At 33.3% G+C, this 18,444-nt stretch overlaps 2 protein-coding genes across 2 annotated transcripts in view; one reads left to right on the top strand and one right to left on the bottom strand.

The window, feature by feature from the left end:
* The window catches only part of ZPBP (zona pellucida binding protein), a gene marked incomplete at its 3' end in the record, with an annotated part of 99,984 nt that extends 88,241 nt beyond the window's left edge, over window positions 1-11,743 (bottom strand). The window contains exons 1-2 of the mRNA XM_081288247.1: window positions 11,569-11,743; window positions 9,579-9,659 (exon numbers count right to left, since the gene is read on the bottom strand). Of these exons, the coding sequence (XP_081144373.1) occupies window positions 9,579-9,659; window positions 11,569-11,692 (205 nt within the window). The 5' untranslated portion in view covers window positions 11,693-11,743. The remainder of the gene's footprint in view (window positions 1-9,578; window positions 9,660-11,568) is intronic.
* A 1,314-nt stretch (window positions 11,744-13,057) lies between these two features.
* Window positions 13,058-18,444, top strand: part of SPMIP7 (sperm microtubule inner protein 7) — a gene marked incomplete at both ends in the record, with an annotated part of 71,709 nt that continues 66,322 nt past the window's right edge. The window contains 2 exons of the mRNA XM_081283274.1: window positions 13,058-13,074; window positions 13,703-14,271. Coding sequence (XP_081139400.1) covers window positions 13,058-13,074; window positions 13,703-14,271 — 586 coding nt within the window. The remainder of the gene's footprint in view (window positions 13,075-13,702; window positions 14,272-18,444) is intronic.

Below are 18,444 nucleotides of genomic sequence, written 5' to 3'. Positions count from 1 at the left end.
GGCTCCACAGTTTAGCTATTGTGAATTGTGCTGCTATAAACATTGATGTGGCTGTGTCCCTGTAGTATGCTGTTTTTAGGTCCTCTGGGTATAGTCCAAGAAGAGGAATAGCTGGGTCAAATGGTGGTTCCATTCCCAGCTTTCCAAGGAATCTCCATACTGCTTTCCAAATTGGCTGCACCAATTTGCAGTCCCACCAGCAGTTTATGAGTGTACCTCTTCCCCTGCATCCTCACCAGCACTTGTTGTTTGTCTTCATAATGGCTGCCATTCTTACTAGAGTGAGATGGTATCTTAGAGTAGTTTTAATTTGCATTTCTCTGATTGCTAGAGATGATGAGCATTTTTTCATATATTTGTTGATTGATTGTATATCCTCTTCTGAGAAGTGTCTGTTCAGGTCCTTGGCCCATTTATTGATTGGATTATTTGTTTTTTTGGTGCTTATCTTGTTGAGCCCTTTATATACCCTAGAGATTAGAGCTCAGTCTGATGTTTGAGGGATAAAAATTTGTTCCCAGGATGTAGGCTACCTATTCACCTCAAATATTATTTCTTTTGCTGAGAAAAAACTTTTTAGTTTGAATCCATCCCATTTGTTGATTCTTGGTTTTAATTCTTATGCTATAGGCATCTTATTAAGGAAGTTGGGGCCTAGTCCCACATGATGGAGTATAGGGCCTACTTTTTCTTCTATTAGATGCAGAGTCTCTGGTTTAATTCCTAGATCCTTGATCCATTTTGAGTTAACTTTTGTGCATGGTGAGAGATAGGGATTCAATTTCATTTTGTTGCATATGGATTTCCAGTTTTCCCAGCACCATTTGTTGAAGATGCTATCCTTTCTCCACTGCATACTTTTGGCACCTTTGTCTAACATAAGGGTTAGTCTATGTGTCCTCTATTCTGCACCATTGGTCTATCAGCCTGTTTTGGTGCCAGTACCATGCTGTTTTTGTTACTATTGCACTATAGTATAGTTTAAGGTCTGGTATAGTGATACCACCTGTTTCACTCTTCCTGCTTAGAATTGCTTTAGCTATTCTGGGTCTCTTATTTTTCCAGATTAATTGCATAATTGTTTTTTCTATTTCTATGAGGAATGCCATTGGGATTTTGATCAGAATTGCATTGAACCTGTATAGTGCTTTTGGTAATATGATCATTTTAATAATATTAATTCTGCCTATCCATGAGCAAGGTAGATCTTTCCATCTTCTAAGGTCTTCTTCTATTTCTCTCTTTAGGGTTATATAGTTTTCATTGTATAGATCTTTCACCTCTTTTGTTAAGTTGATTCCCAAGTTGTTTTTGTTTTTTTTTTTTTTGAGGATATTGTGAATGGGGTAGTTTTCCACATTTCCTTTTCAGAGGATTTGTCACTAATATACAGGAATGCCTTTGATTTATGGATATTGATTTTATATCCTACCACTTTGCTAAATTCATTTACTAGTTCTAGAAGTTTCTTGGTAGAGTTTTTTGGGTCTTCTAGGTACAGAATCATATCATCATCAAATAATGCCAATTTGAGTTCTTCTTTATTTATGTGTATCCCTTTAATTTCTTTCATCTGTCTAATTTCTCTGGCCAGTGTTTCAACTATGTTAAACAGAAGTGGTGAGGGAGGGCATCCCTGTCTTGTTCCAGATTTTAGAGGGAATGCCTTCAGTTTTTCTCTGTTTAGAATGATGTTGACCTGAGGCTTAGCATAGATAGCTTTTACATGTTGAGGTAAGTTCCTGTTATCCCTAGTTTTTCTAGTGCTTTGAACATAAAGGGGTGCTGCATTTTGTCAAATGCTTTTTCTGTTTCTATCAAGATGATCATATGGTTCTTATCTTTATTCTATTGATGTGATGTATTACATTTATTGATTTCTGTATGTTGAACCAACCAACCTTGCATCTCGGGGATGAATCCCACTTGATCATGGTGCATGATCTTTTTTTATGTTTTTGTATCCAATTTGCCAGAACTTTATTGAGGATTTTTGCATCTATATTCATTAGAGATATTGATCTGAAGTTTTCTTTCTTTGAGGTATCTTTGTCTGGTTTTGGAATCAGGGTGATATTGGCCTCATAGAATGAATTTGAAAGTACTTCCTCTTTTTCTGTTTCCTGAAATAGATTGAAGAGTATTGGTAATAGTTCTTCTTTAAAGGTCTTGTAAAACTTGGCTGAATCTGTCCGATACCTGGGCTTTTCTTGGTTGGTAATCTTTTGATGGCTTCTTCTATTTCCTCACTTGATATTGATCTGTTTAAGTTGTGTATATCTTCCTGACTCAATCTGGGCAGATCATATGACTTAAGGAATTTATTGATGTCTTCACTATCTTCTATTTTATTCAAGTATAAGGTTTCAAAATAATTTCTATCTTCTGTATTTCTGTAGTGTCTGTTGTGATATTGCCTTTTTCTTTCTGTATGCTAGTAATTTGGGTTCTCTCTCTTCTTCTCTTTGTTAGCATGGCTAAGGGTCTGTCAATCTTATTTATTTTTTCAAAGAACCAACTTTTAGTTTTGTCAATTTTTTCAATTGTTTATTTTGTTTCAATTTCATTGATTTCAGCTATGATTTTAATTATTTCTTGCCTTCTACTGCATTTGCTGCTGATTTGTTCTTCTTTTTCTAGGGCTTTGAGATTTAGTATGAGGTCATTTATTTGTTGGCTTTTTCTTCTTTTAAGGAATGAACTCCATGCAATAAATTTTCCTCTTAGTACTGTTTTCATAGTGTCCCAGAGATTTCTATATGTTGTGTCTATGTTTTCATTTACCTCTTTAAGAATTTTTTAATTTCTCCTTGATGTCTTCTGTAACCCATTGTTCATTCAGTAGCATATTGTTCATTCTCCATGTGATGTAGGAATTTTTCTTCCTTATTTTATCATTGATTTCCGATTTCATTCCATTATGATCGGATAAAATGCATGGTAGTATCTCTACTCCTTTGTATTTGCTAAGAGTTGCCCTGTGGCATACTATATGGTCTATTTTTGAGAAAGATCCATGTGCTAATGAGAAAAAAGTGTATCTGCTTGATGTTGGTTGATATATTCTATATATGTCAATTAAGTCTAAGTTATTAATCGTGTTATTGAGTTCTATAGTGAGAAACTATTTTCATGGCAAAGGTACAAACACAAAAATACTAAACTCTGATGACTAAATATTAACAATTTCTGTTCAATCCTATACAACATGAACAAACTTAACAGATTTGAACTTGGGAAGAAGATATTCCAACAAAGAAAATCAATGATGGATTTATAATGGAATATAAATAATATGAAATAACTCCTTTGAAAACAGGCAGAAAAAAAATGAACAGAGGCAGCTTAACTTTTTTTGCTTAGCAAACAATGGAAAAATTGGATAATATTTTATGCTGGTGAGTATGTGGGAAAATGGGATCCCTTGAACCCTTCTGGAGGAGATATGAAAACTGGCACAGACACTTTTAAGACCTATAATCTTAGTGAGATGGAGAATGGTAAGGTCATATGATACTTATCAACTACTCCTGGATACAATAGGCCCAGAAACTTTTTATACAAGTAAATATATATATATATATATATATATATATATATATATATATATATGAATGACACACACACACATATGTGTGTGTGTGTTATCATATGTACCAAGAAATGAAATTAAGTGAAAATGCCACAAAAAATATAAACAAATGCTCACTGACCAAATGGATACATGAGTGAATAAAAACAGAAAACTGACATTAATAGAGCAAGTAAAATGAGAACAAGTTAAAAAAAGGATCACAGAACAGAAAAATGGCCAATAGAGATAGATGCTGAAACCTTGCACAACAGAAGAAACTCCAGGCATAAAAAAGCAGGCAGTCAGCATACACATCTAGCAAAATGTCAGTCTAAAAGAAATTTAAAATACTCTACTTCTGATGAAAACACTACCTGCTGAATTGTAATGTTAATTCATTTAAAGAACAAATTTAATATTATTCAATAACATGAAATAATAAGGAAATCACATATAAATAACTATTTATGATCTAGATTTAAAAGTTATAGCTAGTAAAATCAACAAACGTGGCAGAGTAAGGAGTTCCAAATTTTTTTCATAAATAATAATAAGAATTTTCAGGACTCTGAAATTCATCAAAGACTTTAAGTAAGGTAATAAAAATTTACACAAGACAACTGAATTTTAGTGTTGTGGGATGAACTGTTCTCCTCTCATCACCCCCACATTCATATGTTGAAGTCTTAATCCACACTCCCTGAGAAAGTGAATTTATTTGTAGATAGAATTCTACAAAGGAAATCAAAATTAAATCTTTAGGCTGGGTCCAAATCTAGTATGAATGATGCCCTTATAAAAGGAAAGATCTGGACACGTAAGTATAGAGGAAGGGCAATGTGAAGAGACATAGGAAGAAGGAACAGATCTTTCTTTCAGAGTACTCAGAGGAATCAACCCTTACAGCAACTGATTTTGGACTTCTATCCTCCAAAACTGTGAGGTTATTTCTGCTGTATAAGCTATTCAGTCTGTAGTATTTTGTTATAAAAGCTCTAGCGAAACAACATACTTGTGAAAAAATGGTGCTCTTAAAGCATTTTTAACTTGCTCTTTTGCTGTCCTCACCATCTCTGTAGTATCCTTGAAAGTAAAGTCTTAAATTATAGTGAGAACCATCAGCCTCACAACCACTGGAAGGGGCAGACAAGATCAAAATAACTCCAAAACTTCCTTCCCAGAGAACTGTCATTATTAGACCTGTCTAGCAATCTCTTGAAAGACCCCATTCACAAGGCTATCTTCCCTTGATTTTGTGACTGCCTGATACAGTAGGGGATAGTTGGGGAAACTAGTAAGTTAACCAAAAGCTTAAGATAAAAATCTGGTGAGTAACATTTCCACAGAAAGTAAGAACTGACACATTCCTAACAAAATAGAAGCCTGTATATTCCAGGCTGTATGTATGTCCAGGACGTGTGCCCTCTCAGTAAATACCAAGAAGCCTCATGTTCTCACCTCTAACTGAAATTGAGATTCTACATAGCATAAAGTCAATGCTAAGGTAGAACTGTCAAATACATAGCTAAAAATAAAAGACACTAAAAATTAAAGATACAATCCACAATATGTACACATAGGCCTCAGCAAAGACTAAGCTGTTTAATTAGAGTTCTATATAATCATTAGCCAAAGACAACTGTTCATAAAGTTCAGTGGTTATGCATGTAAAGAATAAATAATTTACACAATTAGTTCAAAAAAGTCACTAAACAAACAAAAAAGATAGGCAAACAACATCATATTCTGTGAGGAAAGAAGAATCTTAGAGAGTTGTTTTGCTATATTATTAATATTTCCAGTTTTCAACTAAAAACATAAACATGCAAAAAAAGAGAAAAAAGTTCAATTACATACATATAAAAAGAGCAGCCAATTGAAACTTACCCTAAAATTAAGATCGAATATTGGGCTTACTGCATAAATACATATTAAATTAGCTATTTTAAATATAGTACAAGAAAACAATGTCTAAAGAAATAAAAAAAGTATGAGATGATCATCTCCCTAAACAGAGAATATCAACAAAGAGATAAATTATAAAAGAACAATTAAAATATAATAATTGGGGCTGGGGATGTGGCTCAAGCGGTAGCGTGCTTGCCTGGTGTGCGTGGGGCACTGGGTTCGATCCTGAGCACCACATAAAAATAAAAAAATAAAGATGTTGTGTCCACTGAAAACTAAAAAATAAATATTAAAAAAGTTCTCTCTCTCTCTCTCTCTCTCTCTCTCTCCCTCCCTCCCTCCCTCCCTCCCTCCCTCCCTCCCTTTAAAAAAAATATAATTGAGGGCCAGGGTTGTGGCTCAGCAGTAGAGCACTCACCTAACAAGTGTGAGGCCCTGGGTTCGATCCTCAGCACCACATAAAAATAAATAAAATAAAGGTATTGTGTCCAGCTACAACTAAAAAAATAAATATTTTTAAAAATATAATAATTGAAATTAAAAAAATTATCTAAAAGGAATCAACAGCTTGATCAGGCAGAAGAATCAGTGAATTTTAAGACAAACAATTTGGGGTTATCCAGTCTGAAGAAAAAAAGAAATAAAGATAAATGAATAAAGACTTAGAGACATGAGAGAAATCATCAAATCATGAGTACATGCATAATAATGAGTGTTCCATGAAGAGTGGGGAGAGACACAAAAGATATTTAAAGAAATAATGATAAACACGTCCCCAAAAGGATGAATAGTATGAATCTACAAATCCAAGAAGTTCAATGAACTCTAATTAAAATAAACCCAAAGAAATTTATACACAGGTACATAATTAAGTCCATAAACAAAAATATACTACTGGTAGCAACAAAGAAAGGAACTAACAACATACAAGTGGTCTTCAATTACTAGCATATTTCTCATTTGAAGACAATGAAACAGAAAATCTGAACAGACCTAAAACAACCACAGTGATTAAATTAGTATTCAAAAAACTTCCACAAAGAAAAATCCAGTATCAGATGGATTCACTGGTAAATTCTACCAAAAGACTAAAGCACAATTAACAATAATCCTTCATAAACTTTTTCAAAAAAATAGAAGAGGGAAAACATTCCAACTTGTTCTACAAATCCAATATTTTTCTAAAACCAAAATCAAATGAAGATATCACAAGAAAACTACAGATCAAATTTCCTTATGAATCTAGAGGTATAAAAATCATCAAAATACTGGCAACCAAATCTGGCAGTATTAATAAAAAAGGGACTATATATCACAGTCAACTAAGATTTATTCCAGGAATTCAATGCTGATTCAGAATACTAAAATTTGTCAATATAATGCAACATGTTAATAGAAGCAAGGATTAAAAAACAAATGATCATTTCCATAGATGTGAAAAATTTGACAAAATCTAACACTCTCTCCCTCCCTTATACATACGTGCGCGCGCGCACACACACACACACACACACACACAGAGTAAAACTGAACAGAGTGAACTTACTCAACCTAATTAAGGACATCTATTTAAAAAAAAAACTCATACCTACCATCCAACTTAATGAAAACAACTGAAAACTTTTCCTTCCCTAAGATCAGGAGCAAGACAAAGATATCTGTTATCATCAATATTGAACTGGAGGTTCTACCTAAGAAGCTGGCATGAAAATATAAAAGGAATTCAGATTGGAAAGGAAGGAAATAGAACTGTCTCCATTTGCAGATGTCAAAAAAATTTTAATGAACCACCCTAAAAATAGAGCTAAATAATGAATAAAGCAAGATAGCACGATATGACCAAAATATCATCTGTATTTCTACAATTTGTCAATGAACAATCCACAAACTAAATAAAATCCTTCTATTTTCAACAGCATCAAAAGTAGTAAAATATTTAATAAAAAAACTGAACAAAAGAAAAGTTAAAACTTGCACACTGAACACTACAAAACATCATAAAGTGAAATTAAAGAAAACTTAAATAGAAAGATAGTCCATATTCCTGGATTGAAAATACTTAAAATTGTTAAGATGACAAAAATAGATCTGCAGAGTCAATGCAATTCCTACTTTAAGACCAAGGAACTTCTTGCAGAAACTGACACACTAAATCAAGAGTTGATATGGAAATGCAAGAATAACCATAACATTCTGTAAAAGAAAAAAATTTATTAAAGATTTACACTTTATAGTTCAAAAATTTATTATAAAGCAACAATAGCCAAGACAACAAGGTATTGACATGAGGAAACATATATATGAATGAAAATATCAATTGTACTTCTAGTAGTGAGCAATCCATGAACTAAATAAAATTCTTCCATTTATAACAGCATCAAAATAATAAAATATTTAGAAATAAGGCTAGCAAAAGAAATGTAAGACTTGTACACTGAAAACCACAAAACATTCAGAAAATTAATATACATCAATGGTGCTCATAAATAAAACTCATAAACTATGGCTAATCATTTTTTAAGAAGGGTTCCAAGACAATTAAATACAGAGAAAATGGTATCTTCAACAAATGGTACTAGAAAAATTAGGTAACAACCACATGCTAAAGAAGGAATTTGATCTCTCTCTTGCATCATAAAAATTAACTCAAAATGGATCAAAGACCTAAATAAAAGAGCTAAAACAATGAAACTCATATGAAGAAACATATAAGGAAATTATTGCTCCATTAATGATCACAACTGGTTAGGTGATAATTTCTTAAATATGACACCAGAAGTACCAGAAAAAAATAGAAATTAGACTTTATCAAACTTTAAAATGTGAATTTCAAAAGATACATTAATAAAGTTAAAATACAATCCACGTAATTGGAGAAAATATTTGTAAATCATTTGTATGGTATGTGTCAAACGTTCAGAATATATAAAGAACACTATAACTCAACAACAACCAAAAATATTTTAAAAACAGGAAAAAGATCTAAATAGCCATTTTTGCAAAATGGTATTCACATGGCCATAAACATAAAATCATTAGCTATTAGAGAAATACAAATCAAAATCACAAGATTCCACTTTATACACATTAGGATAGCTGTAAACAAAAAAAGATGGATAGTATCAAGTATTGGTGAGGATGTTGGAAAGTTTGAACCCTCTAACATTACTAGTGTGAAAGTAAGCTAGTTCAGGCTCTTTGAAAATTAGTTTGGCAGTTTTTCAAAATGTTAAAAATAGGATCATCTGTTTTCTAGCAAATTCCCTAGGAAAATGCCTAAGAGAAAGGAAAACAAACATTTATACAAAATAAAATATTATTCAACTGCAAAAAGGAAGTACTTACATATTGTATAACATGATAAGCCTCAAAGACCTTAAACTAAGTGAATGAACCCAGACACAAAAGGCTACTACAATTACAATTATAATTCCACTAATGTCTGGAATCGGCAAATCTACACAAACAGGAAGCCAATTTGTTGTTTCCAGGGGCTGGAAAGTGATGACCTAATGAGTATGATGTTTTTATTGAGAGTGATGAAAATGCAATGTAAGATAGTGGGGATGTTATCTAACATTGCCAACACACCAATTTTATGGAAAATGAATTTATATCCTGATAAAAATGCAAAAACAAAGTTGTGGCTTCTGTGTCTCATGTGACTTTCATAAGATTTTGTAAATCCAAAATCTCATTTAAAATGTTTTAGCATATTTAAATTGTCCATATTTAATATTATAGCTAGTATTATACAATAAGCAAAAACAATATTGGCAACTTTAGCTAAATTTTAGAATTATCCTTTGCATACTTATGTCATTATAGCATAAAAATTAAACTTTGAAGAATCTAACTATATGGAAAGAACTTTAATCCATTTCTGTAGAAGGACATGAACTTTAGAAGACAGGAGAACTAGGAAACATTAGCCTTTTGGAAAACACTAATAAAATTTAAATCACAAAAATGGCAAGTTATATTCCATGTATGTATGATATGTCAAAAATAAATTCTTAATGTCATGTATAACTAAAAAGAAAAAATGTAAACAGTGTTAACTTTTTAAAATTATTGTGAGTCTATATATGAATACCTGGAAAATTTGATGATCCCACTATTTTCACTGACTCTTGGGTCAAGCGAAAAGTTCTTGGAAATCGAACCAAATATTCAACTATGAAAGGCAAAAAGAAAGCAAAGGGTTAACAAATTTCCTCACTGGAAACTCCAAAACTTTAAAGTACACTTGATCTTACACAAAGGTGAAGCTCATAAATCCAGTTCCTCTTGTATCTCATATCTCTTTTCCAATTCTACTCACCTTCATGAGTTTAATCTACTTACTGCCTTCTCCCTATTACATCTCATTTCTGGCTTTTTTCACATTCACTTAGAACACTATGTTTTACTTTCTAAATTCCAAATCTCCTATCCCTCAAGACCCAAATCACAAATACTACCTCTTTCAAAACTCCTGTTTGTTCGTATTTGTCAGGATATCAGGATATCACTACCACCTCTGTCATGTCATTCATTCCACATTTTATTATAGTTGTTTATGGACAAATATAATTTTATTTATTATACATTCAATTGATGGAAGTACCAGTGTTTATATAAATTTATCAAAAAATAAAACAAAGCATTATACCATGTACATGGCAACTATTAAATAATTGTGAAATATATTGATATCCCTCATTTTTGAATGAACACGTTTGAAAGGGATAATGGTGAGAACAGAACAAGTGAGAAAATCAATATAAAAATACAGTATTACAAAGCATTGTACCCAAGTACTCTCTAACAACAAAGAAGTAAAGCACAAATAAAAGAAAATGGTACTAAAGCCAGAAGATCTGAGTTTAAATACCACCACATACTGGTTTTAAGAAAGCCACTTTAAAGTTTAGGAGCCTAACTTTTTTCATCTGGAACTGGGACAATAATTCCACCTTACAGAGTTACTGTAGGACTAAATGGAATTTTTATAAATTATAAAATGCCATATAAATACATGGCCTTTAGTACTCATGGTTCACATATAAAGATATTGACTCCATATTCTGCTTCTTATACCCTCATTGGTCTGGTCTGATTAGTGGTTCAAAAAAAAAAAAGACAAGGAAGATATTTAAATGAAAACACTTCCTTTCATATTAGGTACAAAGCCATGAACCACTTTCAAAAATATCTTAATCCTGCAAATAAAGGACACTGGATATTCTCATAGATCAATTTTTGGATTCCAGATGACTGGAGTTTAGCATATCTTGTAAATCTCCACTCACTCACTCTTTCTTTTCTCCACCTCCTCTATCCCATGATTACTTCCACATTCCTTCCACATTTTTCTTGGAGACCTTATTTTTTCATTTTCCTTTATTTGAACAAGTGTTAGCATTTTAGAAAGCGTCTTTTGTGCTTTTCATTCATCAATTCTTGGATTTTATTTTTAAGAAAGTCTAGAATATATAAACAAAAATAAAGTAGCTAAATCTTTCCAGTTAAATAACAGTTCGATTATACTCTTAACTTTTTTCAGCATTTGTTTCTATCATGTTATTTTGAAATATCATAAATGTATTTTGTAAGAATATGGAAAAGCATGTCAGCTCTTCAGATATCAAAACTTTAAAAAAACTCAGCATATTCTGCATTTTATATCTCCAGCCAATAGAGGGAGCTCCTGTATCACGGATATTTTAAAATCACAGTACACATACAATGTAATACATTGTCTCAGGACAATACTTTATGGAACTCACAAAGAAATATAAAGCCAGTAAATGAACCACGGATTTAATTTAGGAGTTTATTAATTCAGTTTAAATTTCAAACTTTTAACTCCAGGTGTTTGAGTGTTCTTCTATCTTCAAAAGATTAATTTTCCCAGTCATTCGCTCCTCTTTGCAAATACAGGGACTTTATACGACCTCTACATAAAATACACTTTTTTTGTCAGATATTAATTAAGTACAGTGTTTATATAAACCGGGTGCACGTGACACAGGAAAAACGTAATCAAGGGTGGAGTCACGGTTCCCCATCAGAGCTAGACCGCCAGCGCCGCCGACCCTCACCTGACGGGGGCGCTCGCACAAGAAAGGCGGAGAAGAGGAGGATGGCGGCTCGGGAGAGCGGGAAGCCCGACGCCCGGGCCCGCCGCCAGGTCCGCCACGCCCGGCCAGAGGCCGAGGCCTCCATCCATACGCCGCCGCCGCCTGCCTACACTCCACGCAGAAGGTCGTTACGCGACGCGCGCTCACCCGCCGCCGGAAATTGGCTGGCGGTGGACCGGAAGGCGGACCGGACGGACTCGCCGCCACTTCCGCCGGAGCGGTAGGCTAGAGTTGTGTTGGCATGTCCGCTTGACTTTTGACACTAGGGGAGGAAGGAACACTCGCCGCTGCCCCGCTCTGAGCGTCCACTGAATCTTCCAGACAGCACCGCTGCTGAGGGAATCCTCCAGCGCTTAAGCGACTTGTCGAAGATTCTGTATCTATGCAAGGAATCGGGGAGCCCCCAAGCCCGGCGTCTTGGCCTTTTAGTAGCAATTATGGACAGAGGGAACTCCCTTTTTGCAAGATGGGATATAGGCTATGTCTTAGTGTTTGGGGTTCAACTCTGTTAAACACAAAAAACTTATGAGTTAATACACCTACGGTGCTCAGAGATTGCCTGGATCTCACTGTTGGCTACACGTACATTACTGACATATGGAATATACTGGAAGAAAAATGTAGTGAATTTGGGGAGCTAAAGGTAATGCTTTTAACGCCAAGATGCAGCTCGATGGAAAAATGGAAGAAAGGACCATAGATGGAATTGAATTTCGGACTCAGCCTGGAAAATCATCTTTCATCACCTAAATTTAGAAAAACCTACTAAAACACCTATCTGCCTAAGAGTCTGTTTATAACAAGAATATATTTTTAGAGCAATTGAAATGGAATTATGCCTCTACTTTTTTGCTTCTAGAAGGCTTTACCTGTTAGTAGCAGACCTATGATAAAAATAAGTCTCATGCAGTTGCTGCAACTAAAGAATGAAGAGCAACTAAAGACCGCCTAACAACAATTGTATTGTCACCTTGATGTAATAAGAAGGAATGAGTGATATGAGTGGACTAACAACTCACTAGATATACTTTGAATATACTCATAGATTTCAAACCTGGCAGCCTTACCAGTTATTTCAATCTCCTTTACTGTTGAGAAGTATATCTTAAAATTTTAATGGTTTTATATTACACAGATACCTTAACCTTTTGCTGTCTTAAAACTGACCTGATACACATGTCATATATCTGACTTATACAATTTTGCCTGGGTTGAATTTTGGCTTTACTTAAGTGTGGTATCAGCTTTTATCTCATGTTATAATGTTTGGAATTCCCTTGGAGGCAGTTTTCCTGCAAGATTAAATTGTGTGATTTAAAGCAGATTTTAAGTGAACTGCTATATTTCGAATTTAAATAAGATTTTATTGTTCATGTGGATGAATAAACTGATACCTTGTTGTAATTTCCTAGAATTAGTGTTAAAACCCTCATTGCTGTTCTTGAACACCATGGTAGCATTAGAGAAGTAAGGATTATCTAAAATGTAAAGGATGAGACTTTACTTTAAGTATAATTTGGGATTACTTCCTTAAAAATTAGGCATACTAAATTATCTCTAATATAATACATGTTTACTTTGCAGTAAATTTAAATTTAACACCTATTTAGACCACAAATATAAAGATATTTGTATCAGGAAAACGCTTTCATTTTAGTCACATCTATTCTTAAAAAAATACATTGTCACTAAATCAACTGCTTTATACTCCTTAACTTAACCATACAATATCAACTTATGCAAATTTTTAGATAAATGAACATAGTTGTCCTGAGTATCGGAGAAAAATGCATCATGGACACATTACTACCAAGGTTTTCCTAAGAATTACATTATGATGTGCATAATAGTTCAGTGTATTAGAGTTCTAGCTGTTGCCCAGCACCAAGGGCTCTGCTTTTTTTCTGTCTTGTTCTTTTACTGCTTTGCTTCCCTATCTTCCTTTTTATGGAAAAAGAAAATTTTCTACCAAAAATAAAGCCTTATTCTATCAACATTTAGAAAGATGAATCAAAAGTTTTATGCTAGATAAACACTAATCTTCAGTTATTGGAAATGTAAGACTTTTGACTTCAATTTTCTGTCCTTATGAAAGAAGAAAGGCTATAGATATGGAGGTTCGGTGCAAACCTGGAAAGATAAGTATTCCTAAAAGTTCTATCTCTTCAGGAAGAAAAACTGTTGAGAATGAAGATTACCCACACTACTCTGATCTCTTAAGAAAAATGAATATGCCCTTTGTGAAAGGATTTGAAGACAGATATGACTATGGCAGATTTGAAATGAAATGTAATCCTTCCTTTCTTAAATTTCATCTTTACCCCCCTTCTGTCCTGCCAAACTATCATGTACATTATCCTTATCCTCCACCTTATGGGCCAGATTATCCATTATTTCCACTTCGGGATGATGTGCCTTTAGTTGATCCCTGTTCAGGATTTGTGAGTCCTGGTGGTGATGCTGATTTAAAGCCTGGCATTGGCAGAACTATACCAAACCTGGCAGATTTCAGTGATGTGAAACCTCAACATCGAATTCCTAGACCAGACCCTGAATTTCCAACAACAATAAAAAGGCAAACAATTCTGTTCGAAGAACTTCAACAGAGTAGGAGGTGGAATTCCAGGCAAGTACCAGACATTTCCATCAGAGCAAAACTTGGAGGTAAATAAAGTAATATGGACTTTGTAACTCTTATTAAATACTCCAGTGAGAAAGAAAAACATGGATATAAGATATAGGATTTTAGCAGTCAAATTGACAAAATGATACATGAATAAGGCATTTTAAATTTTTATATATATATATATATATTTTTTTAATTGTAGTTGGACACAATATCTTTATTTTTATATGGTACTGAGGATCGAACCCAGTGCCTCACACATGTGAGGCAGGCACTCTACCATTGAGCTACAGATCCAGCCCAAATTATGTATTTTTAAAAAAAATTATAGAATGATAAATATAAATCTATTTGCAAAATAAAATTTAGTTTAAAAAGAAAAAAATATTTATTATCTTTAAGTCAGGGAAAAAGGTATAACGATCATTTATTTTAGATATATAGATATTATTTTACCACAAAGGAATTTATGTACTACATTGGTAATTGTGTAGCAAGCCTCCTTATATAAGTCTCTCACTTGAAAACAATAATTTACTGATGGTTGTTAAACAGGTCACAGGAGCTCAAATTAAGTGGGAACAAATGTGAAAGTTAATTTGGGGGTACAGTAAGAACAGAGATGAAGAGAAGCATCCCCTGCATAAATAGCTTTACAGGACCAGAACCAGGATTCATGACCTCTTACTAACATGTGCCACGTGGTTTTTCTGTAAGAGTTCCACTATATAACCACAGGCCTGGGCCCAGAAGTTTGGCGAGAATTAGCTCCAAAGGAAACCCTCAGGGACTTTTTCCTGTATTAAAATATGTCTGATACACAGGGAAGGAAAAAAAGGCTTTGAGTATGTGAAAAGGAAAAGGCCAAATGACATAGCAGGAAGTGCTTGAATTGCTCCAATGTCAAAGATGGCAATACCTTGCCATGGCTTTGTTTCAGCACCCAACCAGACTGGAAGTCACCATGTGTTAGGGATTCATGGTTTCTGCCCTTTCTTCCTGGAGAAAGGCCATACAAGAAACCAGGAGAGGATAGGAATAAAGGAAAAAGTAATCAAAATGAAAATCCCCACAAGATAACTCCTCAGCCCTACCATCCAGAGACTGTTAGGCCAGAAGGAAGAATTGTAAGAGATTTAAGCATGAGAGTTTTGATTTTAATTTATACTCATTGTGGTTTTAGCATTTAGACTCACAGAAATTTCTGAGTTATAGAATTTTTCTATAAAAAGTATAAAAATTGCAATAACCTATCTTAAGAATCATTCTATATTCCATTGGAAATACCATCTATGGAAATATTGTATTACTGAGAATCAAATGTGCTTATATCTACAAATGACAAATACTGTCTTAAATGCTAAAAATGTTTATGTATTGGCAATGAGGGAAATGCCGATAGTTCATCTCACCGACCCAATACATTCTTACTGATTAAGAACTACAGATTCTTTTCTAGTCTATCAAGAAAGGAGCTTGAACTCAACCTTTACTAACATTTCAATGCATAATACTATATTTATTCTAAGGTAACTAAAGTCATTCTTCTCATTTAATTCAAGAATGGCATTTACCTTGTAAGCTGAAAACTCCAGTTTAGTATAATTTTAAAGGCAATATTGTCAATTTGTGTATGTTCTTCTCAGAGTGGACTCTTAAAACATTACTCCAAGAAGTTTAAGTTGAAGAAGTAGTTTGGTAAGCTACCAAATTACTGAAGTGTTGTTAAAAAGTCTTTGGCTCATCTGGTCTGTGTGTTTCACTGTTTGAATCAGTACCATAGGAATTCAGAGAATAGGCTCTAGGATTATGGCTATCTACTCTTTACACCTGCAATTCTCTTTATACCCATATATCCTTATTAAAATTCACATAATAATACTTCATAGTATAAGAAGTATTTGATATAATTTATGTAAAATATCTGAAGTAAGAAAGGAAACATAAGGTCAGATAGTACAATTTTTATTCACTTCTTAGAAAAATTGAGGATAATAGTACTTATAAAAGTGTAAGAATTAAATGAATTAGGACAACTAAAATTCCTAGTAAAATTCCTAGAACCTGGTAAAGGACTCAGTCCATAGTAAATATTATTATTATTAACCATAAACAGTTTCAAAGAATAATACTTGGGGATTGATTATAATATTTGTTTTAGAGTTTAAATGACTTTGTAGATCCTAGAAATAATTATTAATTTTAAATTGTACATTTAAATTTCTGATAAGCAATATCTCACAATTAATCACATCACATACCAGTATGCTTTTCAGTTAACTTTCACAAATATCAAAATAAGATCATAAAAACTTTTATTTCTGACTTCTTGTCCTATGCCAACCCTGTCTAAACATTTAACTGGGTTCAGTACATCCTTTCTGTTCTGGTTTGACTCTTATTCACTCTAATCAACTGTTCTAAACTTATTCTAATTGTATTCAAAGGCTGTTTTAGACTTTGCCTATCATTGTAGCAGATAGCTCAGTCTTTCCTACCACAGAGAAAATAGAGGTGATCTATTATCACCTCTTTGATTTTCCTCCCATTTGCCTCCTGATAGCAATATTTGTACCTTTAAATGTGCCTTTTTTCTTTTTAAAGCCATTATCTTAGCTCAAGATATTATAACAAAATACCAAAGATTGGGTGGATAAATCAACAGACATTTCTCAAAATTCGGGAGACTGGGATATCAAAGTTAAAGGAATAAATAGATTCAGCTCTTGGTGAAGGTCCTCTACCTGGTTTACAGAGGCTGCCTTTTTCCTGTGTCCTCAGATAGCAGAGAGAAAGATCTAGTTTTTTATCCTTAAAAGGAAACCAATTATATTGTGGTATTCTGACCCTCTTTACCTCATCTTAATCTAATTACTTCCCAAAGGCCCCAACTCCAACTAATATCACCCTGGGGGTTACAATTTCAACATGTGAATTTGAAAGGACACAAAAAATTGCTCCATAACAACCATCTTATCATTTTGAAGTATATAGTTCATTGGTATTAAGTATATTCACAATGTGCAAACATCACTACCATCGATCTCAAGAACGTGCTTCATCTTGCAAAACTGAAACTCTATATATCCATTCAGGAATGACTGTGTAATTCCCTCTACCCATGAACACTGGCAGCCATCATTATATTTTCTGGCATTGTTGATTTGACTAATTTAGTTTCATTGTGTAAGTAAAATCATACAGTATTTATCTTTTGTGACTGACTTATTTAGTTTAGTATAACATCCTCAAGTTTCATCCATGATGTAGCATGTGTCAGAAATTCCTTCCTTCTCAAAGCTGCATAATATTCTATTTTATCTATGTACTACATTTTATTTACCAATTCACCCATCAATGTATAAATTATGATTTTGCAAATTTCTTTTTGACACCTGGTTTTAAGTGGGGGGAGGCAGTCCTCTTTAAAACCCAGAAATAGAAATGCTGAATCATATGGCATTCTATTTTTAACTTATTAGAAACTACCATACCATTTTCTGTTGGGCTGCATTATTTTTTTTTACCACTAAAAATGCACAATTCCAGTTCCTTGAATTTATGGACTAAATCCTACTTGACCTCGGTGCATAATCCTTTTAATGTGATGTTAACTATTGTTTGATAGTATTCCATGAAGGATTTTTGCATCAACATTTATCAAAGACATTTGGAATTTTCTTTACCTGTAGTGTCTTTGTCTAATTTTGATATTAATAAGATGTTGGTCTTACATAATGAATTTAAAATGTATTCCTTTTCAATTTCTTTGAAAGATTACAAGGAAGATTTGTGCTAATTATTTAAATGTTTGTTAGGATTCACCAATGAAGCCATCTATTCCTAGGCTTTTATTTATTTTTTGTTTAGTACTGATTCTGTCTTTTTACATAGTTCATAGTTTCTGTTTCTTCATGATTCAGTTTGGGTGAGTCATGTGTGTCTCTAGGACCTTCATCCATTTCATCTAGGTAACCCAGTTTCTTAGTGCACTATTATTCACAGAACTCTTTTACAATCATTTTTGTTTCTGTAAAACCAATTGTAATGACTCCTTCATTTCTGGGTTTAGTTTTTGGATTCTTTTCATTTTTACTTTGTCAATCTTGCTAAATGTTTGTCAACTTTGATGATTTTTTTTCAAAGAACAAAATTTTGGTTTCATTGATTTTCTCTGTTGTGTTTCCATTTTTATTTTTTAATACATGCTC

Source organism: Spermophilus citellus (assembly GCF_964194105.1).
Source record: "Spermophilus citellus genome assembly, chromosome: 3".
Classification (NCBI taxonomy): domain Eukaryota; kingdom Metazoa; phylum Chordata; class Mammalia; order Rodentia; family Sciuridae; genus Spermophilus; species Spermophilus citellus.
This window is presented reverse-complemented; position numbering and strand designations above follow the sequence as displayed.